The sequence below is a fragment of the Dendrobium catenatum genome, unplaced genomic scaffold (assembly GCF_001605985.2).
Source record: "Dendrobium catenatum unplaced genomic scaffold, ASM160598v2 fragScaff_scaffold_128, whole genome shotgun sequence".
In the NCBI taxonomy this organism is placed as follows: domain Eukaryota; kingdom Viridiplantae; phylum Streptophyta; class Magnoliopsida; order Asparagales; family Orchidaceae; genus Dendrobium; species Dendrobium catenatum.
In genome coordinates, this window is record NW_021318590.1 from 1,000,296 (window position 1) to 1,023,688 (window position 23,393).

Consider the following 23,393-nt stretch of genomic DNA (forward strand, 5'->3'; position numbering starts at 1 on the left):
GTATCCCACTCGTGCGCATCGAGGTGGACGACCCGAGTACGACAGACTGTGTTGGGCTCAAGGCGGAATTTGAGCTTAACTCTCTCAGACGACTCACTCGACTCTCTTAGATGATGTGCTTGACTAGCTCGAACAACGTTGAGTCACAGACTGTTGGTGGGGGACTCGCACTCGACTCACTCGGATGACGCAGAAGGTGGACGACTCACCTGAACTGCCAAGGCTTGTGAGCCAGCTCAAGCTCATTTACAATGGGTCAAGCTCGAGTTCGAGCTCGACTCAAGCTCAAGCTCGAGTTCGAGCCATCTTTCTAACTGACGAGCCGAGTTTGATAGTGCCATTACTCGAATCGACTTGACTCATTTACATCCCTAAGGCCAAACCCAAGATCTAAGTTTTGGGAAAAAATTGTTAGATTTCTTTCATTTAAATTTTGAATTAGAAATCAAAACTTCTAATTAACTTCCGACAAAAAAAAAAACTCATCCACAAATTTTTATTTTTTCATCATCAAAATGTATATATAATATTCACAATATAGCTTATGGCTACAGTCTAAAATAGATTCATTTAACTAACTAATCATGATTGTATAAAACTTACAAAAATACATATACATACTCAAACAAATTAGATCCTAAATACATAGTTACTCAAGAAGCTCATTCCCCTATTCCTGACCTAAAACCAAATATTGAATAGGTGTGAGAAAATACAGCTCAGAATATCACACCCACCAATCTAAATTTCCAAACATTTTACTTATTATGCATTTAACTGAATTTAAAAATAATTTGTCAAAATTTTATCAATTACATAATATTAATTGCAAATAATTAAAATAAGATAGACTACACACTGAAAGTAAATAAATAAGCACCCTATATATTAGAGAAAAAAAATAATAAAATTATCTAATGCTCTTATACCATCCATTAAAAAAAGGTCCTTATGAGTCCCTGTGCAAACATATTAGAAAATAGACTCTTATGACCCATAATGCTTAGCACATATCAGATATTCAAAAATTCAAACTCTTATGACTTCGTGTGTATTCCACCACACATCAAATCTTCTAAGAATTACACATTTCAAGCAAATAACAATATAATATTGCAAGGTAGTAAAAAAATATAAATAAACTAATTTTAAAATATCACTAATTGCTTTATTAGTAGAAGGATAGAATTAACTGCTGAGCAGAACTTCATAATTTTAGAATATCACCAAATTGCCATAGATTGTTCATAGCACTATTTTGAAGCTTTAATTATACTACAATCTTATTTTTTGGGATTAGAATTATTTTCTATCACATATTTTTCAGTCTACCCAGGGAAATTCTTCTAGAAAAATATCTACATATCTAAAACTATTATATCTATAACATATATGGTGAAATTTTGTGGGTCTAGGGTTTTCCTCATTTTTATTCTACAAAATTATAAATTAAATAAAAAAATCTCAAAATTCTTGTATTTTTGAAAACTGAGGTAGATGAAATGTAACACATCACAATCTAGAAAATTTCTTAAATTAGGCTGACAACATAAAACAGATAAGAGGCACAAAAATCCCACTTTATCTCTCTAAATCCTATCCCTTCCTCTCTCTAAGTGGATGAAGAGGGTTTTAAAATAATTTGATAAAATGATTAGAAATAGATTTTGATATTTTTATAAAAATTGACCTAATGTTGTAGGGCACGAACTGCAATGCTCCACGATGGAGAACTCAGCGCCATAGTGTTAGTTTAAAATCCAAAAATCTACTGGAGAGCTCAGCGCCACAGTGCTATTAACCCAACAACGCAACACTCCCCAAGAAAATTCTAATTTTTTCATACACATGTGCAGAAGCTCCTGAGACCTACTTTACTATAGATTCTAACATGCATAACACTCACACAAACGCTGAAGAAATGAATGCAAAGATTTCACTTCATTTTTTTTTTAATAGACAAGGTCAGAAAATATGCAACTATGTGTCACCACTACAAGTATTACAATATGTTGGTATGAAACACAACTAAAAGAAACTCTTGGCTTGAAGTACACATATAGCTCAACCAATATATTAGTCAACAAGATAGTTGAAGTTAGCACCTTAGAAGTATTTCTTAATGGATTCTCAAGGAACATTTCTGAGCAGTCTTCCATGGAGCTCACTCATGCAAGATCTCATGGGATCCAACAAAATGCTTCTTAGTGGAAAATCATAGAGCACTCATAGTAAAAGCCAATCGCTCATATAATCCAATCAATTTATCTGTATAACTTAATGTTTTGCTGAAAAAAGAACTTGACAATGAACTAATCTCTCTGTGACATTTGCCTCACTCATAATCAGGGCAAAACTAATCTCTCTGTGAAGCATAGGCAAAATAGAATTATTGAGGTGAAATAAAATTTTTTTATATTTTAAGCAAATATATTTATCGAGGGACAAAATAATTAAAATACTTATTTCACTAATATTTAAGCCTCCCACCACATTTTTTTTAACGTAAAGTTCTTTATTAAGGATAAAAATTAGCTCAACATATACTAATCAAAATAAATCTTAAAATCATTATATTTATTTAATAATTAATATAATATTAATTTTAACTAATTAACCATATACTATACTCATCTAAAAATAAATTTAATTATCATCAAAATTTGATCAGCATATTATATCATCTTTTCTTTACTAATATAGCAATTGTCAGAAGTTTTTTTTTTCCAGAGACTTGAACGGGTTAAGATAAACTCACATACATATCACATAAATAAATTTTGAATTCATGACATATTAATTGATAGTTAAAACTCTCAACCAATAAATCAAGATGAGCTGCATTCAATTGCCAAAAGTGAAGGTTATACTTTGCTTCAACCACTGTCTGCTCCTGTCATTTTGAGCCAAACCGAGAGATTTTTAAATAGATTCTCATTTAAAATCTGTACAGAGAAGCACCAATAATATAGCTAGGCAAACTAAGACCTTCCTCTCCTTGGCCTATTGGTTGAGAGCTTAGGCTTCCATCTAAGAGGTCCAAGGTTCGAGTCTATTGGTATGCGTTGTGTGTGTGAGTTTGCCTTAAATTCGGCCAAATAGCATAACCCTTTTGTCAATTCAGCTAATCAAATGCACAAAGTCCAATCAGCAAACATAATAATTCTATGCAGAAAACACTAATCTCAAAGCAAATTCAATTCTTTTTAAGCTCATTCTCAAATAAAATATTCAGACAATTTCTTCTTTTCTTTTTTTCATTAATATGCAAGCTTCATTCATCATGAAATATTTCTTAAATGAATTTAACATATAAATTTTCAAAGGATAAAAATCAATATAAATAGGTATTAAATCAACAAACCACAACTTATAATTGTTGAAAAAATAAGAAACCTCATCTTCCTCAATCAACTAAAACAGCTCAGAAAAGGCCACAAAGGCGAGGTCTGGAGCAAAACTGCCTTCCATTAGCTTTCACTGCAGCCATAACCCCAGCAGCCAAGCCTGCTAACAGAATTGAGGAAAGAAAATGCTGTGGATGGCGCCCTGCTATTTGTGAATATATATTGCCAACACAATATTCTATTATCAAGTGATCATATATTTCAATAAACACAAGAGAAAAATGTATTATAATGTACTATAAATATTAGCACCTTGATTTAATGAGAAAGAAGTCACGGTAAGACCTCCAATTATCAGAGCAGATGCAACTGGAACATACTGCAAGTTTTTCACAAATAAGATCATCAGGCAATATATAAATTTTTGCTGATAGAGCAGGAATATATAAATTTTTACCGATAATGAATCCTTGAGCTGGGAAGGAGGGCCGTCACAGCGCCCACTGATGAGATCTAGTGCGTCCTGAGAAATAGTTATACTTCGGAATGTTTAGTTGGATGTATTCATCGTGTATCGCATTCAATACACTATTTTATTTTACATTGCATTCTATCAAACAGCCCCTTACTAAAGTGATTTTCAAGTGAACATAAAGAAAGCATATAATACCTATCTTAGGTAAAATAAAATTAAAAATTAAATAAAAAATACCTGTCTTAGGCCATCCTGAAAGTTATTCAAGTAATATCTGGAAAGAGCAGTTATTCCATCCTTGATCAATCCAGTTATAGTTTGTCTCCCATATCTACTCATATAATGTAGGTAAATTTAGTACTGTAAAATTAAATAGCAAGGAAAAACAAAGCGAAATAAATGGCACAGATATCCTGATCAAAAAATAAAGAACATGAATCTCAAAGTCCTTGGATTTTTTTAAAGATGAATACAATACTAAATAATTAACATACACTAATCTCAAAATAAATCCAATGACTTTGAAAGTTACATTGACAAAAATAATTGATCAGAATATCCTTCTATAATTTTTATTACAAAAGCAAAAAGGTTTCTCATAAATGAATCCTACAGTTATCAAAGCACCTTACTAAGTCTCCCTTCAAGGCAAGAGTGCCAGTATACTCCAAACTGATCTCATCTCCATGCTCAGCCCACACTAACATACGAAAAAAAACAGATTATCAGCAAACAATTTTTGTTTGGCAGGCACAAAAAATACTGACAACTTTTTCCTAAAAGGCTTACACATCTTGAACGCTTCATCTATATCGGCATACAAAGTTATGCAATCACTGGAAGAAAAAGCCCCCATTCGCTGCAGTTGTGAATTCAATGATTTCCTGGCCAAGTAACACTGACACAACAATGCAAGAAGCATATTACAGAACTGCAGGGAACAAAATTTAGGCTTCGTTTGGGACAGCTTTTACTGCTTCTTAAAACAGCTTTTTAGTTAAAAAATTTAAATTTTTGTGCTAGAAAGCCGCTTTAAGAAGCAGGAAGAAAGCCGTCCCAAACGAAGCCTTACTTGGATTTGTGCCAACATTTAACTTATTAAAGGGTAAAACAAGCATTTTAATACATTAAGACTCACTTAAACAATAAAATCTGTGCCAGGTGACTTTATTACCGATTATCATTAAGAATATATAAAAAGGCTAAAAAAGCTTTTAAATAACATTGAACAAAAACACAGATGTTCATAAAAATTGAAAAATATAAAAGAATTGTCGGCTTATATATCACCTTGTCCGTTATAAAGCCTTGCTTACTGTAGTTATAAGATAAAAAAATTATTCATTCTAATTCAGGGCAGACAATTTCAGAGTATTTTCAGTCCCTTGTGCATTTATAGTGAAAAAAAATATTAATACTAACATTGTTGGATCAAGGAAAGACTTGATTAGGGACTCTCTGTTTTCTAGTTGTATAGAATATTCCCCGAGTACTCTTTCAACAGCAAAAAAAAAAAAAAATGGCCGCTTAATTCAACGTGGAAAATGTTTTACAGAATTAAAAAATGATTAATGACAAATTATTACCCTAGTCATAATATAAAATGTTTCATCTGTGCTATGATTTGTTTAAGTAATAAAGATAGGAAAAATAGTTAATTGAGTAATCTTACTCCTAAACTAACAAAATATGGGCTTGCTCGAAAAATTTGTTAATTGGCAAACATTTATATACTTGTATGCTCAATTTTAATTTTATAAGTCCAAATAAAATAAGTTAAAATGGTAAATTCAGCGCAGTCACGCATTAGTTAATATGCCCTAACAGATAAGCATTCTTTACAAACCTGTGTAACATTTGTCCGATCCAAGCAATCAATGCAATTTGCCCGAGCAACCCCAGTCTGCTCTTGTAATATTACTCCTTCAGCATTGATAAGAAAATATCTGCTCAGCTGGCACAAAAAGAAGTTATGAAAACAATTATTTGTAACTATTGCAAATAAAATCCTCCATGAAGAAAAAACCTTCTGCATACATTAATTTTAACATTCATAACTTGATTACCCTTGTTTTTGGACGTCCTCAGAGATTTCATCATAAAGAATTTTTAAGTTTTCTAACTTTCCCTTGGCGCATTGGTAATGGAAATCGAAAGACACGTATCTGAGAATCAAACACACGGGAAATTTTATTAGTACCAAAAGTTAGTGACAACAGAACTGATTAATAAACTGCATCAACTTATAGATGAAACTTCTTGTGGCTGGGATTAGTATGACCTTAGTTAAACCTTCTAACTATATTCATAACAAAAGCTAATATATACATAACATAAACGCCATGCAAGCTTCAAAGATTTGTTGCACAATTTTCATATTTGAAAACTTCTCATATTTCAACAGAATATGCCAAATTGGTTAGATTAGAAGAAAAAAAGAAATATTTAAACGGAATAATATATAAAATATGGGGTTCAATAATAATATTTTACATATATAAAAGAAAAATATAAATGCACAAATAAATAGTTAATCCACCATAATTTTCTTTTGGAATACAAGAACAATAACATGACAGTTTATTGCAAGCGCAAAAAATATAAATTAACATTTTTTCAAAAGCGTTCTTCAAAATTGAAATAGGCTTCACAAGTAAAAGAATTAATTCTTTTTCAAAGCCTTACTTCGTGCAGGTGAATGTAGGATAACTATGGGCCATTAAAATTATTTTGCATTTCGTTTATGTTTTCAGCATGATACTATGAATGTGGGTGGATCGGTTAGTCATTATGTGATTTCCTTTAGATGTTTTAGCCGACACTTTTCAATAAATTGAGGTACCATTAGATTGTATGGAGAAGATGATAATATGATGAAGAATGAAGGTTTTGCTCATACAAGCTCTTCTCCCCTCATTCTCTTCTAAAGCTCCTTGCCTCTCTCTCTCTCTCTCTCTCTCTCTCTCTCTCTCTCTCTAAACTCTCTTCTTTATTTCCGTCAACTTGTACATCATAATTTGCAAGCTTAGTTCCAATGTCATCAACCTCCTTCCATCATGAAGGACTTGAAATTTTTTTTTTTTTCACTTTATGCAAAGATATCATGCACTAAGTTCGTAATTTGGAAGGTGGGTATTTAAATACATCTTCAATGAGAACCCATGACATTAATTTGGTATTAGAGGTATGAGCTTGCATGGATCATAATTTCATTATATTCGTCCTTATGGAGCATAGACACAAATATGACAACAAAAAGCATGACACATCATGGACATAATAATTGTAAAAAGGACAAAATAAGCCATGGATATAATGTTCTTTTCATAAATTATTAATACAAACATATCATTAGAACCAGTACTTTTAAAACCGGACCGGACCATTCGGTTCAACCGGTTTAACTGCGAACTGGCTGGTCGGCCGGTTACCGTTCATTCTAGAACCGGCTATTCACAGAATCGGTTTTGACCCGCTCGAATCGGCAGTTCGACTGCCGAATCGCAGAATCGCAGAATCGCAGAACCGATTCTGATTTTCGATAACCGTCCGGTTCAGCTACAGTGCGATTTCGCGCAGATCCGACGATAGAGATAACGAAGGCGAAGTGTATACGATCGATAGAGAAAAAAAAACCTACAACTCATTCAGATTTCGGACGTATCGCGTATTTATTCCTCTTCGGCGTATCTTCTTCCTGTCTCGGTGTCTTCGGCTTCTCCTGCCCGTTTGCAAAGCCAACATGTCTCCTACAGTCCTGCTAGTTCGTGAAGACAAAAGCCAACACCGTCTCTGATTGGCACAATATTGCTCGTTCGTGAAGCCAGAAGTTGATTTTAGCCAAGTTTTACAAGGTATTTGATTTGGAAAAAGAAGTTGGTTTATATTCTTAGCAAACGTATGCTCATGGAAATCTGGAACATGTGACACGGACAAAGAGAAAGTGGAACTACGCTCTCAAGGATGGTATCGTGCACATTAACAGTCGAGATATTCTTTTCAACAAGGTATGACTCTAGGTTCTATTTGATCATGTTTAATTTGTTCCTCCAACATTTATGAGTATGCTCTTTCATCATCCTTTCAGAAGTTTTCTTTATGAACTGGAAATAAATTAATATTGTTTACCTAATGTTTTTTTAAATATCTAAGAATCACACTTCTATTAATTGTAGTGTTCTTTTAACAATGTTCAAGTCAGGGAGATTATGTTCCTAAAGTCATCCCATTCTATGGTTGTCATTTCTTACCATTTGTTTTTATTTACTTTTAAAATAAAATCTTTGAGGACCTTTTAATTTTGATATATTCTGTCATGCCTAGTTATTAAAGTCATCCCATTCTATGGTTGTCATATATGAAATTGATTTCTGATGGGAAAAATGAGAAAGTGAATAAGAAATAGAATTTTGTTCAGGACAATTTTTTCATAAGAAAGAAAACTTTTTCATTTATAGGATCTTGTTTAAAGCTTAATATTTCCATTTTGATGAACTATATTAATATGTTTCCAAATCATACCAGGAATCTAATTCCAAGGTAAAATTTGCATTCTTTTATAATCTTAGTTCAAGTATAGCTGAACCAGATAACAGTACTTCATCCTTGTCATGCCCAGGTGGTGCATAGTTCCTCTTAAATCTAAATGTTTATCTTGATTAGGTGCAGCAAGGTTAGGTTTTGTGGAGTATGTCTTGCTTTTTATTGCCCCTCTTTTGAGTGGATCTGAATATTATTCCTAATGGATTTGTTGATAATCCATAACTGATGCCGGTTGATAAGAGTCAATTTAGAAATTTTGTAATGACTTGTTCTAGCTTGGGTATAATTTTGCATGAATTTTGATGCCAGCCAAACTAGACTTGAAGCTGAAGATGATAGGGTGTAATGAATGTTGTTATAGAATGTGTTCATCATACACAAAGATCATGGGGTTTTGAAAAGTAATATGGCATATTGTTCTTTTAACAATTTTCAATCTTATTATTTCTGACAAAAGAAACAAAAACATATTTTTTATCTCAGATTCCTTGAAAAGTTTCTTATGGAGAAAAAATGTTCTTTGTATGAACACCAACTGATAAGAGACTTAACAATGTATTTGCCAGCCAAACTAGACTTTTATTGGTCATACCTACTATTTCTACATTTCTTTGTTCGCAGTTGGTGGACTATCTTTTAACATTAACAATGGATCAACAAAACAATCAACAGGCACCTTCAACTCAAAGTGTATAGGAGAAGGTAGATATCGTTTGGAACCATTTTGTAGAGTGTAAACTGTTGATAGTAGGAAGCAATATAAATGTCTTTATTGTGGAACAACTTATAAAGACATTAATAGGATGAAACAACATCTAGCAGGGATTAAAGGTAACATTGCTTCTTATAAGAAGGTGTCACATGACATCCGATATCAGATGCGACAGAATTTGAATGAAATATCAAAGAAAAAACAACAAGCACAAGAAGACTTATCGCATAGTGTTGATTTGTTAAGTGATGAGCCAGTTGAGGAAGAGAGGGACTCATGTTCAGTCACAAAATCACAAAGTTCCAATATACATGGTAAAGAGATTGATAAAGGGAAGAGAAAAATTGATGAAATTTATAATTTTTTTGCACATAGAACAAAACCGAGATTTCAAACATTCCTAAAAAATGTAATGACAACTAAAGATGTAGTGCACCGTGCTTATTTGACAATTCCTAGGTAGTTTTATGATAGTTGCATTCCATTTAATGCTATCAATTCATCTTTTGCACAAAGAGCTATTGATGCAATTGCTACAATAGGACATAATTACAAATTACCTTCTTACTATAGTTTGAGAGTGAATCTATTACGAGATGTTAAGGAGGAATGCACGTTGTTAGTTGAATATTATAGAAGAACATGGAAAGAAATTAGTTGTATATTAATGGCTGATGGTTAGAAAAATACAAAGAGCATGACATTGAAAATTTTCTTGTTTATTGTCCTCGTGCAGTTTCATTTCTAAAATTAGTGGATGCATCTGATATAATTAAAGATGCTACTATATTATATTCACTATTTAGTGATATTATTGAATGGGTTGGTCAAGAGAACATAGTTCATTTTGTGATAGATAATATAACAAATTATAAAAAAGCTGATGAGATATTGGTCACCTTATGCTGCACATTGCATAAACCTCATTCTGAAATATATTGGAAGAATTTCTTATATTACAGAACTTGCAAGAAAAGCTTCAAAGATTACGATTTTTGTTTATAACCATGTTTTCTTATTAGCTTGGTTAAGGAAAAGAGCAGGTTGGAAAGAAATTGTAAGACCATGAATAACTAGATTTGCAACAATATTCATTACCTTACGAAGTGTGCATGACCATAAGCATGATTTGCAAACATTCATCACAAATGATTCAAGATAATTTAAGACAATGAAGTGGAAAGAGGCAGCCTCAATTATTTTGGATGCAAGGTTTTGGAATGACAGTTTAATTATTTCTAAACTATCAGGATCTCTAACTAGGTTGTTAAGAATTGTTGATGCAGATGAAAAGCCATTTTTGGGATACCTTTATGATGGTATGTATAGAGTTAGAAAAGCAATGACGACCATGTTTAGAAATAGTAAAAGAATGTACAAGTCATTCACTAATATCATAAAGAGAATATGAGATAATCAACTAAGATAACGAATACATTCAGCAGCTTATTTTCTCAACCCTCATTTTCAGTATAACAAGAAAAATTACTGCAATAAGCCTGAAGTTATGCAAGATCTAATAGAATTGATTGGTAATAAAGATATATGTGCTAAACCATTTTTAGCAATGAATGAGGTGAGGCAATTTCATGATAATTTTGAAAGTTTTGGGAAGCCAATTGCATTAACATTGGCAAAAGAAATTCAACCTGGTAAGATGAAAAATTTTGAGATTTCATTTGATATTTATGTGAACTCTAATGCTTTCGTTTACAATGAAAATATTTTCACAAACCAATGCATGTTTATTGATTTGTAGATGAATGGTGGAAGATGTTTGGCTCTAGTGTACCAAACCTACATAAAGTGATTATTAGAATTCTTAGTTAGACATCATCTTCATCAAGTTGTGAGAGGAACTGGAGTGTGTTTGAACAGATTCATACAAAAAGACGAAATCTTCTTGAGCACCAAAGGCTAAATGATCTAGTATATGTTCGTTACAATCTCAATTTAAGAAATAAGTACTATTTGAAACTACTTTAAATATTTGTTTAAATAATGATGCACATCTTATTATTAATTTTTTTATAATAATTATGTAGGTTGCTGCTTTGAAAAAGAAGTTATGATCATTTGAATTACACAAGTATTGAACTTATTGATTTTTAGATCCTTGATGATGAGCTAACTCTAGAAATGCATCTAGATGACTTGGAGATAGAAATTTACAAAGATGATGCAATTCCTATAGATATAAAACCAAACATAGCATCAATTGGACCAACTTCAAGTAAAATTATAGATTAACTTATATCTTTTGAGTGTAATATAAAATAAATACTTATTATTTCACATTAATTATATGTAGATGAAGACAACTTAGCTAGTATATGTGATGAAGATGACATATCATGTGAGGATGCAGAAGTATTTGGGATGCAAGATTTTAGTGGAGGGTTTGCAAATCCATTATTTGATCAAACAAATTTTGTGGATGATTATTAGATTCACCAAGAGTGTTTTGAGTTTTTTATGTAAACTGATATAAACAATTGAATGTCAATTATTACTTTTTTGTCTCTATGGTATTAATTTCTGACTTTATTATCTCTATGAGTTTGACATGAAAATAGAATTTAGACTTTAGAGCGAATGTATTAGAAGAAAAATTTTCATTCATTTTATAATTTTAATAATATTTTTATTTATTATGTCATCCGATTCGACCCCGATTCGACCAGTAGAACCGGTCGACCCGTGAACCTCTCCTTCTTTCATTTTGTTGTCCGGTCCGATTTTCACAACCTTGATTAGAACACTTGATACAAGTATTTTCTACTAAAGAAATCTCGCAAAACAAAATATAAAATCACATGTTTTAACATAAGAAGCTTAACAATAATAAAAGAAAATTAACAATTATTAATAATAAAGGAAATGCTATTAGCCATTAAAGCCTGAAAAAGCAAGCATGTTAATGACATAAGCTTAAAAATGTATTACTAACTAATTTGATCAGAAAATAGCATAAACATTAAGGGAAAATAAAAATTGAAATTATGGTTAGAGTAAAGCTAAAGGTTTAGAGCATTTAGCATTAGTCATAATACTAGAGCAAGAAAGAGATGGAGGATGTGTATATTACAGGCAAGAAGGGACAAAGCAGCTTGAGCATTGGGATAGCTACAAGATGGATGTTGAAGAGAGCTAGTTTGTAAACTTGCAAAGCTACTACAAAAAAAATGGTAGAGATACTAAACTACAACAATATGTTTGTGTTGGAAAAGTGTGAACCTACTGCAAAAAAACAAACAAGAGTTTTCAGACATTCATGTGAAGAGGATCAAAAAAGAAGAGCTTGCGTTGCTTCTAGATGGTCGGCAAAGACAATTAACAACAAGGAACCTACGACACTAAGATGTTCAATGAAGAGGAACGACTCTGAGAGGTTCACGCTAAGAAGCTAATGGGACATGGAAGAGGGAAAACAAACGAAATGCACGGGAAGTCAAAGAGGGAGTACATGACAACTGTGAGTGATCTTAGCATGAGAAATCGAATCAAGTTTTAATTCAAAAAAAAAAAAAAAACCTAAAACATGTCAAATGCCATTAGCCATTAAAGCTTGAAAAAACAAGCATGTTAATGACGTAAGCTTAAAAATGTATTACTTACTAATTTGATCAGAAAATAGCATAAACATCAAGAAAAAATAAAAAATTTAAATTATGGTTAAAGGAGTAAAGCTAAAGTTTTAGAGCATTTAGCATTAGTCATAATACTAGAGCAAGGAAGAGATGGAAGATCTGTATATACAGGAAAGAAGGAACTAAGCAGCTCAAGCATTAGGATAGCTACAGGATGGATGCTGAAGAGCTGGTGTTGTAAACTTGCAAAGCTACTACAAAAAACAAACTAAATTATGTCAAAACCCACTGAACATACATCAATTCCTATTGCGTGTTCCGATGAGCATTTCATGCAATTGCACGAGCATGTGTGAGCATCCCTATATACACACATGCTCATGGATCACATAGCACACTCATTTGCACCACATGAAACATGCACATGCTTGACCACACACACATTGCGTATGGTTGTGCCTAATAAATACACCCAATGTTTTCATCTAGATGCACTTGCCTTTGTCCAAATGTCAACAATTGCCACATGCACCCACAGGACACATATAGCTACATCGAACAACTTACCACTCACTTACTGCACTTTGCACATGCTTTTGCTCACCGCAATGCACCATAACACAACACATCCACACAACCTCCTTTTCACAAATTGATATTTCACCATTCAAGTTTTGCCTCTTCAGTCAGGTCCATCAAACCCGTAATTGTTGACATTAACAAGATAAACATAATGGTTGTGACCTTCCATCCAAACTACTTGAAATTTTATGAGTCATTTGTGTTTACCATCAAGTATTATACATGTTGAACAAAGCTTAATTGTAATCCTAGAGGCAACTTTAATTGGTGTCTAATCATCTCTTTTAAGGCTTCCTTATGTCAATAGATTTACCCCATAGTCATTAATGATTCTACAAGCAACCACTCAACATATAGTTCTCAACTTAGAAGCCATTAAAAATTTCACAACCCTAATTTTTTACTTAATAGTAACTAGTTTTTATTCTTTTGGCATTTTTTGTCTATTACTGAACTTAGTTATTTCCTTAATTACCTTTATTCTATCAACATTTAACATGTCTAATGCATTGTATACACCTACCTGACTTTTTAAATTTGTACTCATCATTTTCATTTTAAAATTATACATATGATTGCATACAATTTAGTTCCCTTATATCTAGAAAAATTCTACAAAATTGTACTACACTTGTTTGGGATGACAGCTCACTTAACTGTCATGGCACTCCCCTTGTTATGCTTGATGAGACAACACCACCTAATGTAAAACGCATGACATGCAGAAAATAGTGAAAAATATCACAACAAAGAACATATGATGCATGAGTACCATGAACGATTAAGGTCAAATGATTTTTATGCAAATAGTTATAGATTAAATCATCCATTCATTTATATGACATATCTCTGAGAACCCCTGGATAAACCATATTGATAAAGCATGGTTCATGCTTGAACTAATCAAATGATTTGCACCTTCACCTCCACCAAAGACCAACAACCCATAACCACCCCTCACCCCCATCTTCTTCTACCTAACACCACAAATCCCTCAAAAACCATCTGACTGACCTCTCCAATACAACCATCTCTCCCAAAACATCCAAAATACAAATCTGGTCTACCCCTACAAATTCTAAACATAATCCCTCTTAATCTCTTCATTAAACCTCAAACCACCAAGCCAAATTCACTATTTTAGCCTTACACAAAAAAATGCCTATCTCACCAATCTCACCCCAACCCACCCAATTAACAACTATTTTAACCAAAACCTCACCTAAATTTTACCTAGCATATCCCATTATCCTCTCCACATCTATTAACCCAACCTACCTTTCTCAACCCTCCGCTCACCTACCTATCCTCAAACCATCACTCCTACCAACATCACCCACCAATTTTCCCCCAAAGGAAAAAGCCCTCCCTTCCACACTAACTCCTCATACCCAAAAAAACCACCCTTTAATATCGAATTTACATGTCAAGTTTGTAATACCAACTAATCCTTCACATCACTTCTTTTATTTTGAATCATTTTGATTAGTATTTGGTTGATTCTAAGTGATGTGAAACATGTATGGAAACATGAATTGCTTTGTGAAATTAATAATAATTAGAACAAAACTTTGCCGATTGTAAATCTTATGTTTCACCAAGTTTGATTCTTGAATCTTTGATTAGAAGTTATATAATCGCATACGGTTACAAATGAGATTAAAAGGATGCTTGAAAATAACAACATAATAAATAAGTAAAACTAACGGCAATGAATAACAAAATCCACAGGTTAACAATTAGAAATGTTCACCCTGAGTTCCCTGACTCTCGCTCTTGAAAGTGGTTTTTAGCAGAGAAAGATTAAAAGTAACCCTAGTGATGCCCTCACAAGACAAGTGACGCTTAAGGTATTGTTCACCGGAGAAGTAGCTGGAGGAGGGGAAGTTGATGGTCGTCCGATGATTTGCCACTGCCCAGTTGGTCGTTGCTCGTCGATCGTCTCGGCAATGTGATAGAGTATGCGATCTACGTAGCTTTCAACTGAATCGTCGAATTCCCAGTCAGGATCAAAGAAGGGTGACTAAAGGATGTCAATTTGTCCTTGGGAGTTGTATGCAAATAAGTGGTCGACTTCAGGATCGGCCATTCATGAAGGCGACGTCGGCTTGTTGGACTTGATCCTTGAAAGGATTTGTGTTGGAGGAGAAGTTATGAGGGATTTGGAGAAGATGGGAATTTCGGCTAGGAATAGGAGGGAGTTGCTCTTTGGAATTAGTAAGGGAAGTGAAGAGGAAGAGCTTTTGGAAAATCTGAATATTAATTTCAGATTTTCTAACGAGGGAAGGACTAATTTTGCAAAGCTAAAGGTTTAGAGCATTTAGCATTAGTCATTATACTAGAGCAAGGAAGAGATGGAAGATCTGTATATTACAGGCAAGGACCTAAGCAGCTCAAGCATTAGGATAGCTACAGGATGGATGTTGAAGAGAGCTAGTGTTATAAACTTGCAAAGCTACTACAAAAAAAAAGGTAGAGATACTAAACTACACCAATATCATTATGCTAGAAAAGTGTGAACCTACTGCGAAGAAACAAACACAAAAGAGTTTTGAGACATTCATGTGAAGAGGATCAACAAAGAGGAGCTTGCATTGCTTTAAGATGGTCGGCAAAGAAAATTAATAACAATGAACCTACGACACTAAGATTTCAATGAATAGGATCGACTCAGAGAGGTTCACGCTAAGAAGCTAATGGGACATGGAAGGGGGCAAACAAACGAAATGCACGAGAAGTCAAAAAGGGAGTACAGGACAAGTGTGAGCGGTCTTAGCATGAGAAATCAAATCAAGTTTTAATTGAAAAAAAAAAAAAACCAAATCACACTCCACTTCATTACATTTTATTTTTTATTTACTTAAGTTTTGATGTTCAATATTTGCCAAATGTTTGACAAAATTTCATAATTTATTTATTCACTTTAATAAAATATCATGATTATTCTAGTTGATATAAACCCCCAACCCACTGAATATTCATCAATTCTTATTGCGTGTTCTGACGAGCATTTCATGCAATTGCATGAGCATGTGTGAGCATCCCTATACACACACGCTCATGGACAACATAGCACACTCATTTGCACCACATGATACATGCACATGCTTGAACACACACACACATTGCATATAATTGTGCCTAATAAATATACCCAATGTCTTCATCTAGATGCACTTGCATTTGTCCAAATGTCAACAATTGCCACATGCACCTATGGACACATATAGCTACATTGCACAACCTACCACTCACGTACTGCACTTTGTAAATGCTTTTGCTCACCACTGCACCATAACACAACACGTCCACACAACCTCATTTTCACAATTGATATTTCACCATTCAAGTTTTGCCTCTTCAATCAGTTCCATCAAACCCGTAATTGTTGACATTAACAAGGAAAACATAATGGTTGTGACCTTCCATCCAGACCACTTGAAATTTATTGGTCATCTGTGTCTACAATTAAGTATTATACATGTTTAACAAAACTTAATTGCAATCCTAGAGGCAATTTTAATTGGTGTTTAATCATCTCTTATTAGGCTTCGTTCTGTCAATAGACTTACCACATAGCCATTACTGATTCTACAAGCAACCACTCAACATATAGCTCTCAACTTTGAAGCCTATACATATTTCTCAACCCTAGAGAAAATTAGAATAAGATCTCGCTTACAATCCAGTGTATGCATTTGAAACTATGATATATTGTCGATACATAGAACTCATAGAAGAGGGTCTAATCAATAATTCGACCTTAATCTCTTTCCACTTGGAGCTAGGTTGTGACCTTCTACGAAACTTGTAGCAGGTTGGTCCCCTCAGCTATAAGCATAAGCTTATATTGAGAAAAAATTAATTAGATATGAGGAACTCAAGTACCCAGCTTCTTCTAAGTTATCAACATAGAAATTCATGATGGAAGAAGAATCATGCTCTAAGAATGACCCTTACAAACTTTGAAGTACAAGTAGAGCAAAAGAAAAAGGAGAGTTTATGTGAAGAAAAAAAATATCTGAAAAAGAAATGAGAACGGTAAGAGGGTAGTGATTAGAGGAGGGGGGGGAGAGAGAGAGAGAGAGAGAGAGAGAGAGAGAGAGAGAGAGAGAGAGAGGATCTTGCACGAGACAAAATTCTATTATTCACTAAATTTCTACTTCCTTCATAAAACCTAATGACACATTGTTTATAGAAAGAGATCAAGCTTTTAATGGCATATTTATGGACAATCACATAATGTCTGACATATCCAGTATCATAATGGAAAGATAAGCAAAATACATAGATTAAGCTTAATAGCCAAAGATTATCGTGGATCAATGTGTCCTACATCTCAAGTCTTGCAAATCTATATCATCTTTAGGATGCCTATCATTAACCATTGAGCAGTGTAGTAATAAGATATGTTAAGGGATGAGACAAAAATGTGGATTGAAATAAAATTAACTGCTATTGCTATGGACAAAGAGGGAATGACATGTTGGTGACTTCATTGTAAATTTCTTTGGGGAAAAAAAATTTCATATGCAAATTTATCTATATGAATATCAAGTGTGGACACGAAGCTTTTTTATGACAAAACATTAAAGAACAACTGGATAACTAAGCACAGTTCTTAATAACAATAAATAAAGAAATCCTACCATATCTAAAAATGTAAATCGACAACCACTTACATACCTTCTATGAACTAAAAGAAGCTTAGGGATCGATCATCCACAGCCAAAAAATAACATAGGCATAATAACAAAAAAATACAAATAAGGTGAACAAAAAAAGGTCTATAAACCCTTTCCCTCCTTCACAAACAAACTACTATATTCAAATAAACAACTAAGCACATATAATAACAAACAATTTTAGACCAGTTTTGACGTTCAAATAAAAAAAAATTGAATAGTAATGGTACCTCACATGCGCAAGTTTCTCCATTTCAGAGGCAAATGCAGAGCTTAGCTGTCCCTCATCTCCATGCTACGTGAAATTAAAAGAAAGAACATCAAAGAATTGAACATGAATAATTTAAAATTAAAGGATATGTAAAAGCTGCCTCTTAAAAAAAGCCCAGAATTTCAAAATGAAATAAATAATTTTCCAGACCATAGACATGGTTTTATGCAAAACTATGGAGTCCACTCCACTGTACGTGTATTTTTACAAAAGATTTTCACCATCTGCTCCTATAATAGTATGAGGTTAATATTATTGTTCATTTTACCACTGCCTGTTTGTATTGTCACGCCTATAGCAAGAGATACAGGTTTTGTTGCTGCTTATAAGGAAATTCATGGGAATTAAATGCAAGTCCTACTCATCTGAATATCAGAAGAATTATGTAATTAAGTTATTTAAATTTTTTATTTTTGGATAAGGTTTAAAGTCATGATGGTTATCTGAAATTAGACTGGGTTAATACTGTATCAACCATATCCTTCTAAATTACAGACAAGAAATCTATGAGTAGATATTTTGAATTTATCAAATTTAATTGAATAAAACTTATTATACTTTTATTTTTCACTTGACCTAAATATTTCTACATATTTTATTATTGGCTTGCCATTATTCCTAATTTGGTTAGTTTTGGCAAAATTAAAATTCAAATTATGGTGATTAAATTACAACTGAACGAAGAATTTGTCTAGTTGAAATTTTCGACTAATTTCTTTGGATTTAGTCAATCATTATTGGGGTCTAATTATTCTATTTATTAGCCTATAGTTTTTTGTGATATATAAATCCTAAGTCCTCTTGCATGATAAACATACATGACATCGTTCTAATTACATTAGGAAACCCTAACCCTAACCATTCTCATCCAATAAGTATCAGAGCTTTAGGTTGTGCAATATGTTACTCAGAAGCGGAGCTAATTTATCAGGGTAACATAACATATTCTAAATGACTGTGATTATGACAACATCGCAAAATCAATTCTTAAATAAACAAAATCAATTGTGGGATGATATTAATTTGGTTAAAGCACGAATTGGCAAGTTAATACATGCAAATCTGAAGTTGATTCCAATCATAATGATGATTCCATCCATTCCTGATTAGAGACAAGAAAATCATCTTGATAGACAATTCAAAATATTTAACAATGATGCTTTTAAAAATCACAAACATCAAAATTTTGATATACACGATGACATAACAAGAAAATTTATGTTGAAGTGTCAACCTATGATAGTAATTGACCTAAAATGTTTACTGGCTAGTTTTAGATTTAGATAACTTATTTAAATGGCAAATCATGTCTAAGGAGTGACAAATGAAGTTCACAAAAACAAAAAAAAAAAAAAAAAAAAAAAAAAAAACAGAAAGAAAGTAATCAGGGAGACTAAAATTTATTAGGATAGCGTGAAAAGATAAAGAAAATGTTAGGAATAGAACACGCAACCACAAGGGCTGCAGGTTTAATTAACTTTTATAAGAAAATATCTTTTTGTCACACCTTTATTGCTCATTTGATGAATTTAATTCATTTAAGGGGCTGAATTTCTTACTGAATACATGCAAATTTGAAGAATTGTTGTTGTATTTTGAGATCATTAAAGATGCTAAAACTACTTTATAGGTTTATGTATTGTTGAAAAGTTGATATCAAAAGATAGATGGCAATTCACCTAATTCCATCACTGGAGCATATTTTTCAACTTGACTTTGCAATTAGATTTTTCAACAAGATGATTACAAGAGAATTTATGGACTTTCTAAAATAATGGGAAAGGCATGTGATAGAAGAAGTTACACTCGATTTTGCAATAGTATATGATCTTACAATATTGAACAAGTATACTAAAAAATGAAAAGGGATATTAGTTACTTTCAAAAGTGGAGTTATAAGATAATAAAGATTATAAGGTGATTCAAAAAAACATTTGAACACTAAACATACATTGTCAGTCAAGTTTTGATACCTTATAAGAACTAAGAAAATCAATCAGAATATATAACTGCATAGGATAAGATCGTGGAGCATACAGGAGAGAATTTATAAGTATTTTAAATATTCGTTAAGAGAGATAAATTGGAATCCCATGGTATATAAGATAAGATAAATAGTTGCATCAAGAAGCTCATAAAAGAGTATCAGAAGATTCTAGAAAAATATTTTATATATCAAGACCTAAAGGTGAAGGAGATGCACAAAGCTACTAAGACAGAAATTTGAATTTAATTGAATTAATGCTTTTGGAGCTTCTAATAATTATAAATCAGCCAGAAGGATTTTTAAGATTATAGGAAGCAAAGAAAAAACTATGAACTTTCAAGGATTTCTATAATATGCTAAACACTGAGGAAATAGAAAAGAAGATTCATAAAATAATTATGACAAAAGATAGGAGCTTTAGAGACTTGAATCAAATTAGATTTACTAATTAAGGAAGAATTTATTAAAATATTGTTTTAATAAATTACTAAATGAGTGTTTAAGGAAAATATCTTTTCAAAGATCACATTAACAAAATCATTAAATATAACATACATTAATCTGGAAAAATGAAGATAAGTTAGCTCTTAAAAATATGCATGAAAGTAAAATTTTAGGTCCATAGGAATTATCTATTGGTGAATTTTTAAAGATATTCGAGTAGTTTGGTTAGAAAATAAGTTTAATGAAATCATAAAACAAAAAAGAAGTTAAAGGATTGGCGAAGAAAATAATTTAGCAGATCTATTAAAGGATAAAGAATATGTGAACAGTTGATAATTATCAGTGAATTAAGAGTTTATGTTACTGCACAGAAATAACGGGAGAGATGATGGAATATTAAATTTTGTATGGATTTTGAAGTTACCTCTTGATATACTAATATTTCTATGAAAGCAGAATTTGAACAAGCGTCTTCAGCATTTTAAAAAAAAAGTTGAAAGCATATTAAATATATTTCAGATTTGCTAATAAGTGCTCTCCTAGGATAGAAAAGTTTAATAAATTAAAAATTGCCACATGATCAAACAACAGAATTACCCCAGTCGACATAATTTTTTCAGAAGTTCAGTTTTTTAAAACTCCTTATGATTTCGCTAAGATCTCATTTTTAAACTTGTATAGAAATTCACAAGTAAAGTAGGACACTATCTGGATATCAGGACTTGTTGCTTTGATAAATTGCCCTATAGTCATCACTCACGTGAGTGATCTTCTCATATGAAAAAATATGCATGTCTCATAGATGTTAAACATAGAAAATCAAGAAAATCTCAAATAGATAGTTTGAAAAGGCCATCAAAAAGATCAACAAAGAGTCTACCAGGAACTTTGCACACCACGCAACACCCACCACTGCCTATGCCGACAACAGTATTTCTCAAAAATAAATATCGAGTCATGTACAATTTGGTGAAAATAAAATAGCCCCTATTCGATGATATTTTAAAAACAAGGTTATTTCAACTCAAGCTGTTATTTTTATGCTATTAAAAATATTCATCTACAAAAGCTCTTAATCATTCAAGATCGTCCATTAAGAACACGAAAGAAGTAACCGTGGTGATGGGGACATCAGATCGTGGAAGGTTTATAAAAGACGTGGCCGCCAGTCTACGGCCACGATCGAGTCTTTATATTTACGAGTCATTTGTATTATTTTATTATTCATGTATTTTCTTATCTGCTTAGGTGTCATTTTATTTCCCCGTTGTACCCTCTTATGAAAGGTTGTCATGTGTAAGCCCAAAGGGCATTTGTGTCTTTTTTGTTTTGAGTCCTTTGTATGAGGCTTTATGTAGCCCTCGTTATTTTTCTTTAGAGGAAGGAATGATTATTATGATATTTTCCTACTCTTGTGTTGTAAGAGCGTTTGAGAGTTCTTGGAGAGAACTTTGGAGAGATCCCTAGGACAGGGAGATCGGATTACCCACCAAGATGGCCGGGTTCGTGGTTCGTTATTTTATTTGTATTGCTCGTGAGTCCCTCCTTCATCCCCTCAAGCAACATCTTCCCCTAACCAAGCTCTACAATTTCATTCCATCCCATCAAGCCGTCGGCCACCATACAACCTCCACACCACCTCACCCGAAAACCCCTCTCCTTCCCCATTCAACACCCACGGCCTCACCTCCTACCCGAGCCCCGTCATCAAGTCACGCACGGATTTCCCCTAAACCGCCGGCCAAGCTCTCATGCCACCGGCTCTAGTGTCTCTCCCCACCTCCTTGAGATTTCCTATTTTGGTTGGGAACTAATTTAGGAATTGATTTGAATTTGGAATTAATCAAATCTAAATTTCAAATCCTTTCCTAGTTTAGAAGGTCTATTTTAGGAAAGTTTCTAATTTAAATCCGTTTGAATTTGAAATTTAAATTGGATTAGATTATTTACTTTCCTAATTCTTTAAACCAAATTAAGAAGCCTTAAATGCTCTCATTAAATATCTCCCATGCCCCTTCATGCCGCCGGCCCCTATAGAGAAGGTTTTGGAATTATTTCCTAATTCCTGTTTAGCTTCACTTGGAAATTTTCTTCATATTTCAGCCACCTCTCTTAGCCGACCCTGCATAAGTTTATTGTTTAATTGATTCCCAAATAAAGCCCATTCAAATTGGAATTAATTTGAACACCTCCATTTTCAAGAGCATTATCAAGTGTGAGGAGTTTTAATCACCTAGCTCCCATGCATGACGGATTCGGAAACTGAGTACGGCATAACTTGGGACGAAGACGGCTTCACCGACATCCTACGATCCACTTTCTTCGACGTGAACTCGAGGATAGATCACACCGTCGAAGACTACGTGGAGCGCATCCTATTTGCCTTGGTGGAAGCCATTGACGAACACTTTGAAGGCGTCGAGCGGAGGATCTCCACCAACCCTTGACGAAGGTTTCTCCTCTCCCGAACATCGTATATCTTTTAGTCTAAACTCTCCTGGTTTAATTGCAGTCACGGCGAACTCTACCACATTGCTCTTGCTTAAGCTTAGTAATCGTAGGATTTGAGTGCACTTCAATGCATCCTAATTCTCATTGTTAGACTAGGGATTAACTTGGAAACTACTACTACGTGTTGTGTTGTTGTTCTATTTATTTTGGAAGTTTCAAAGTTCTTAGCATGTGATTTAAACCTAAGAAGATAACTCCTAATTGTTTTGAATCATTGTTTGAATCCACTAGTAATTTTGTTCCTGAA

At 33.0% G+C, this 23,393-nt stretch overlaps 1 protein-coding gene across 3 annotated transcripts in view; it reads right to left on the reverse strand.

The window, feature by feature from the left end:
• Window positions 1-3,281: 3,281 nt before the first annotated feature.
• The window catches only part of LOC110105029 (phosphoinositide phosphatase SAC8), a 37,892-nt gene continuing 17,780 nt past the window's right edge, over window positions 3,282-23,393 (reverse strand). For 2 of the 3 annotated variants that reach the window (XM_028698607.1, XM_020834375.2), the window contains exons 12-20: window positions 18,164-18,228; window positions 5,889-5,987; window positions 5,669-5,768; window positions 4,612-4,720; window positions 4,450-4,522; window positions 4,060-4,153; window positions 3,805-3,870; window positions 3,660-3,726; window positions 3,282-3,552 (exon numbers count right to left, since the gene is read on the reverse strand). In XM_028698607.1, coding sequence (XP_028554440.1) covers window positions 3,425-3,552; window positions 3,660-3,726; window positions 3,805-3,870; window positions 4,060-4,153; window positions 4,450-4,522; window positions 4,612-4,720; window positions 5,669-5,768; window positions 5,889-5,987; window positions 18,164-18,228 — 801 coding nt within the window. In that variant the 3' untranslated portion in view covers window positions 3,282-3,424. The remainder of the gene's footprint in view (window positions 3,553-3,659; window positions 3,727-3,804; window positions 3,871-4,059; window positions 4,154-4,449; window positions 4,523-4,611; window positions 4,721-5,668; window positions 5,769-5,888; window positions 5,988-18,163; window positions 18,229-23,393) is intronic. The other variant, XM_028698608.1, reaches the window with a different exon arrangement.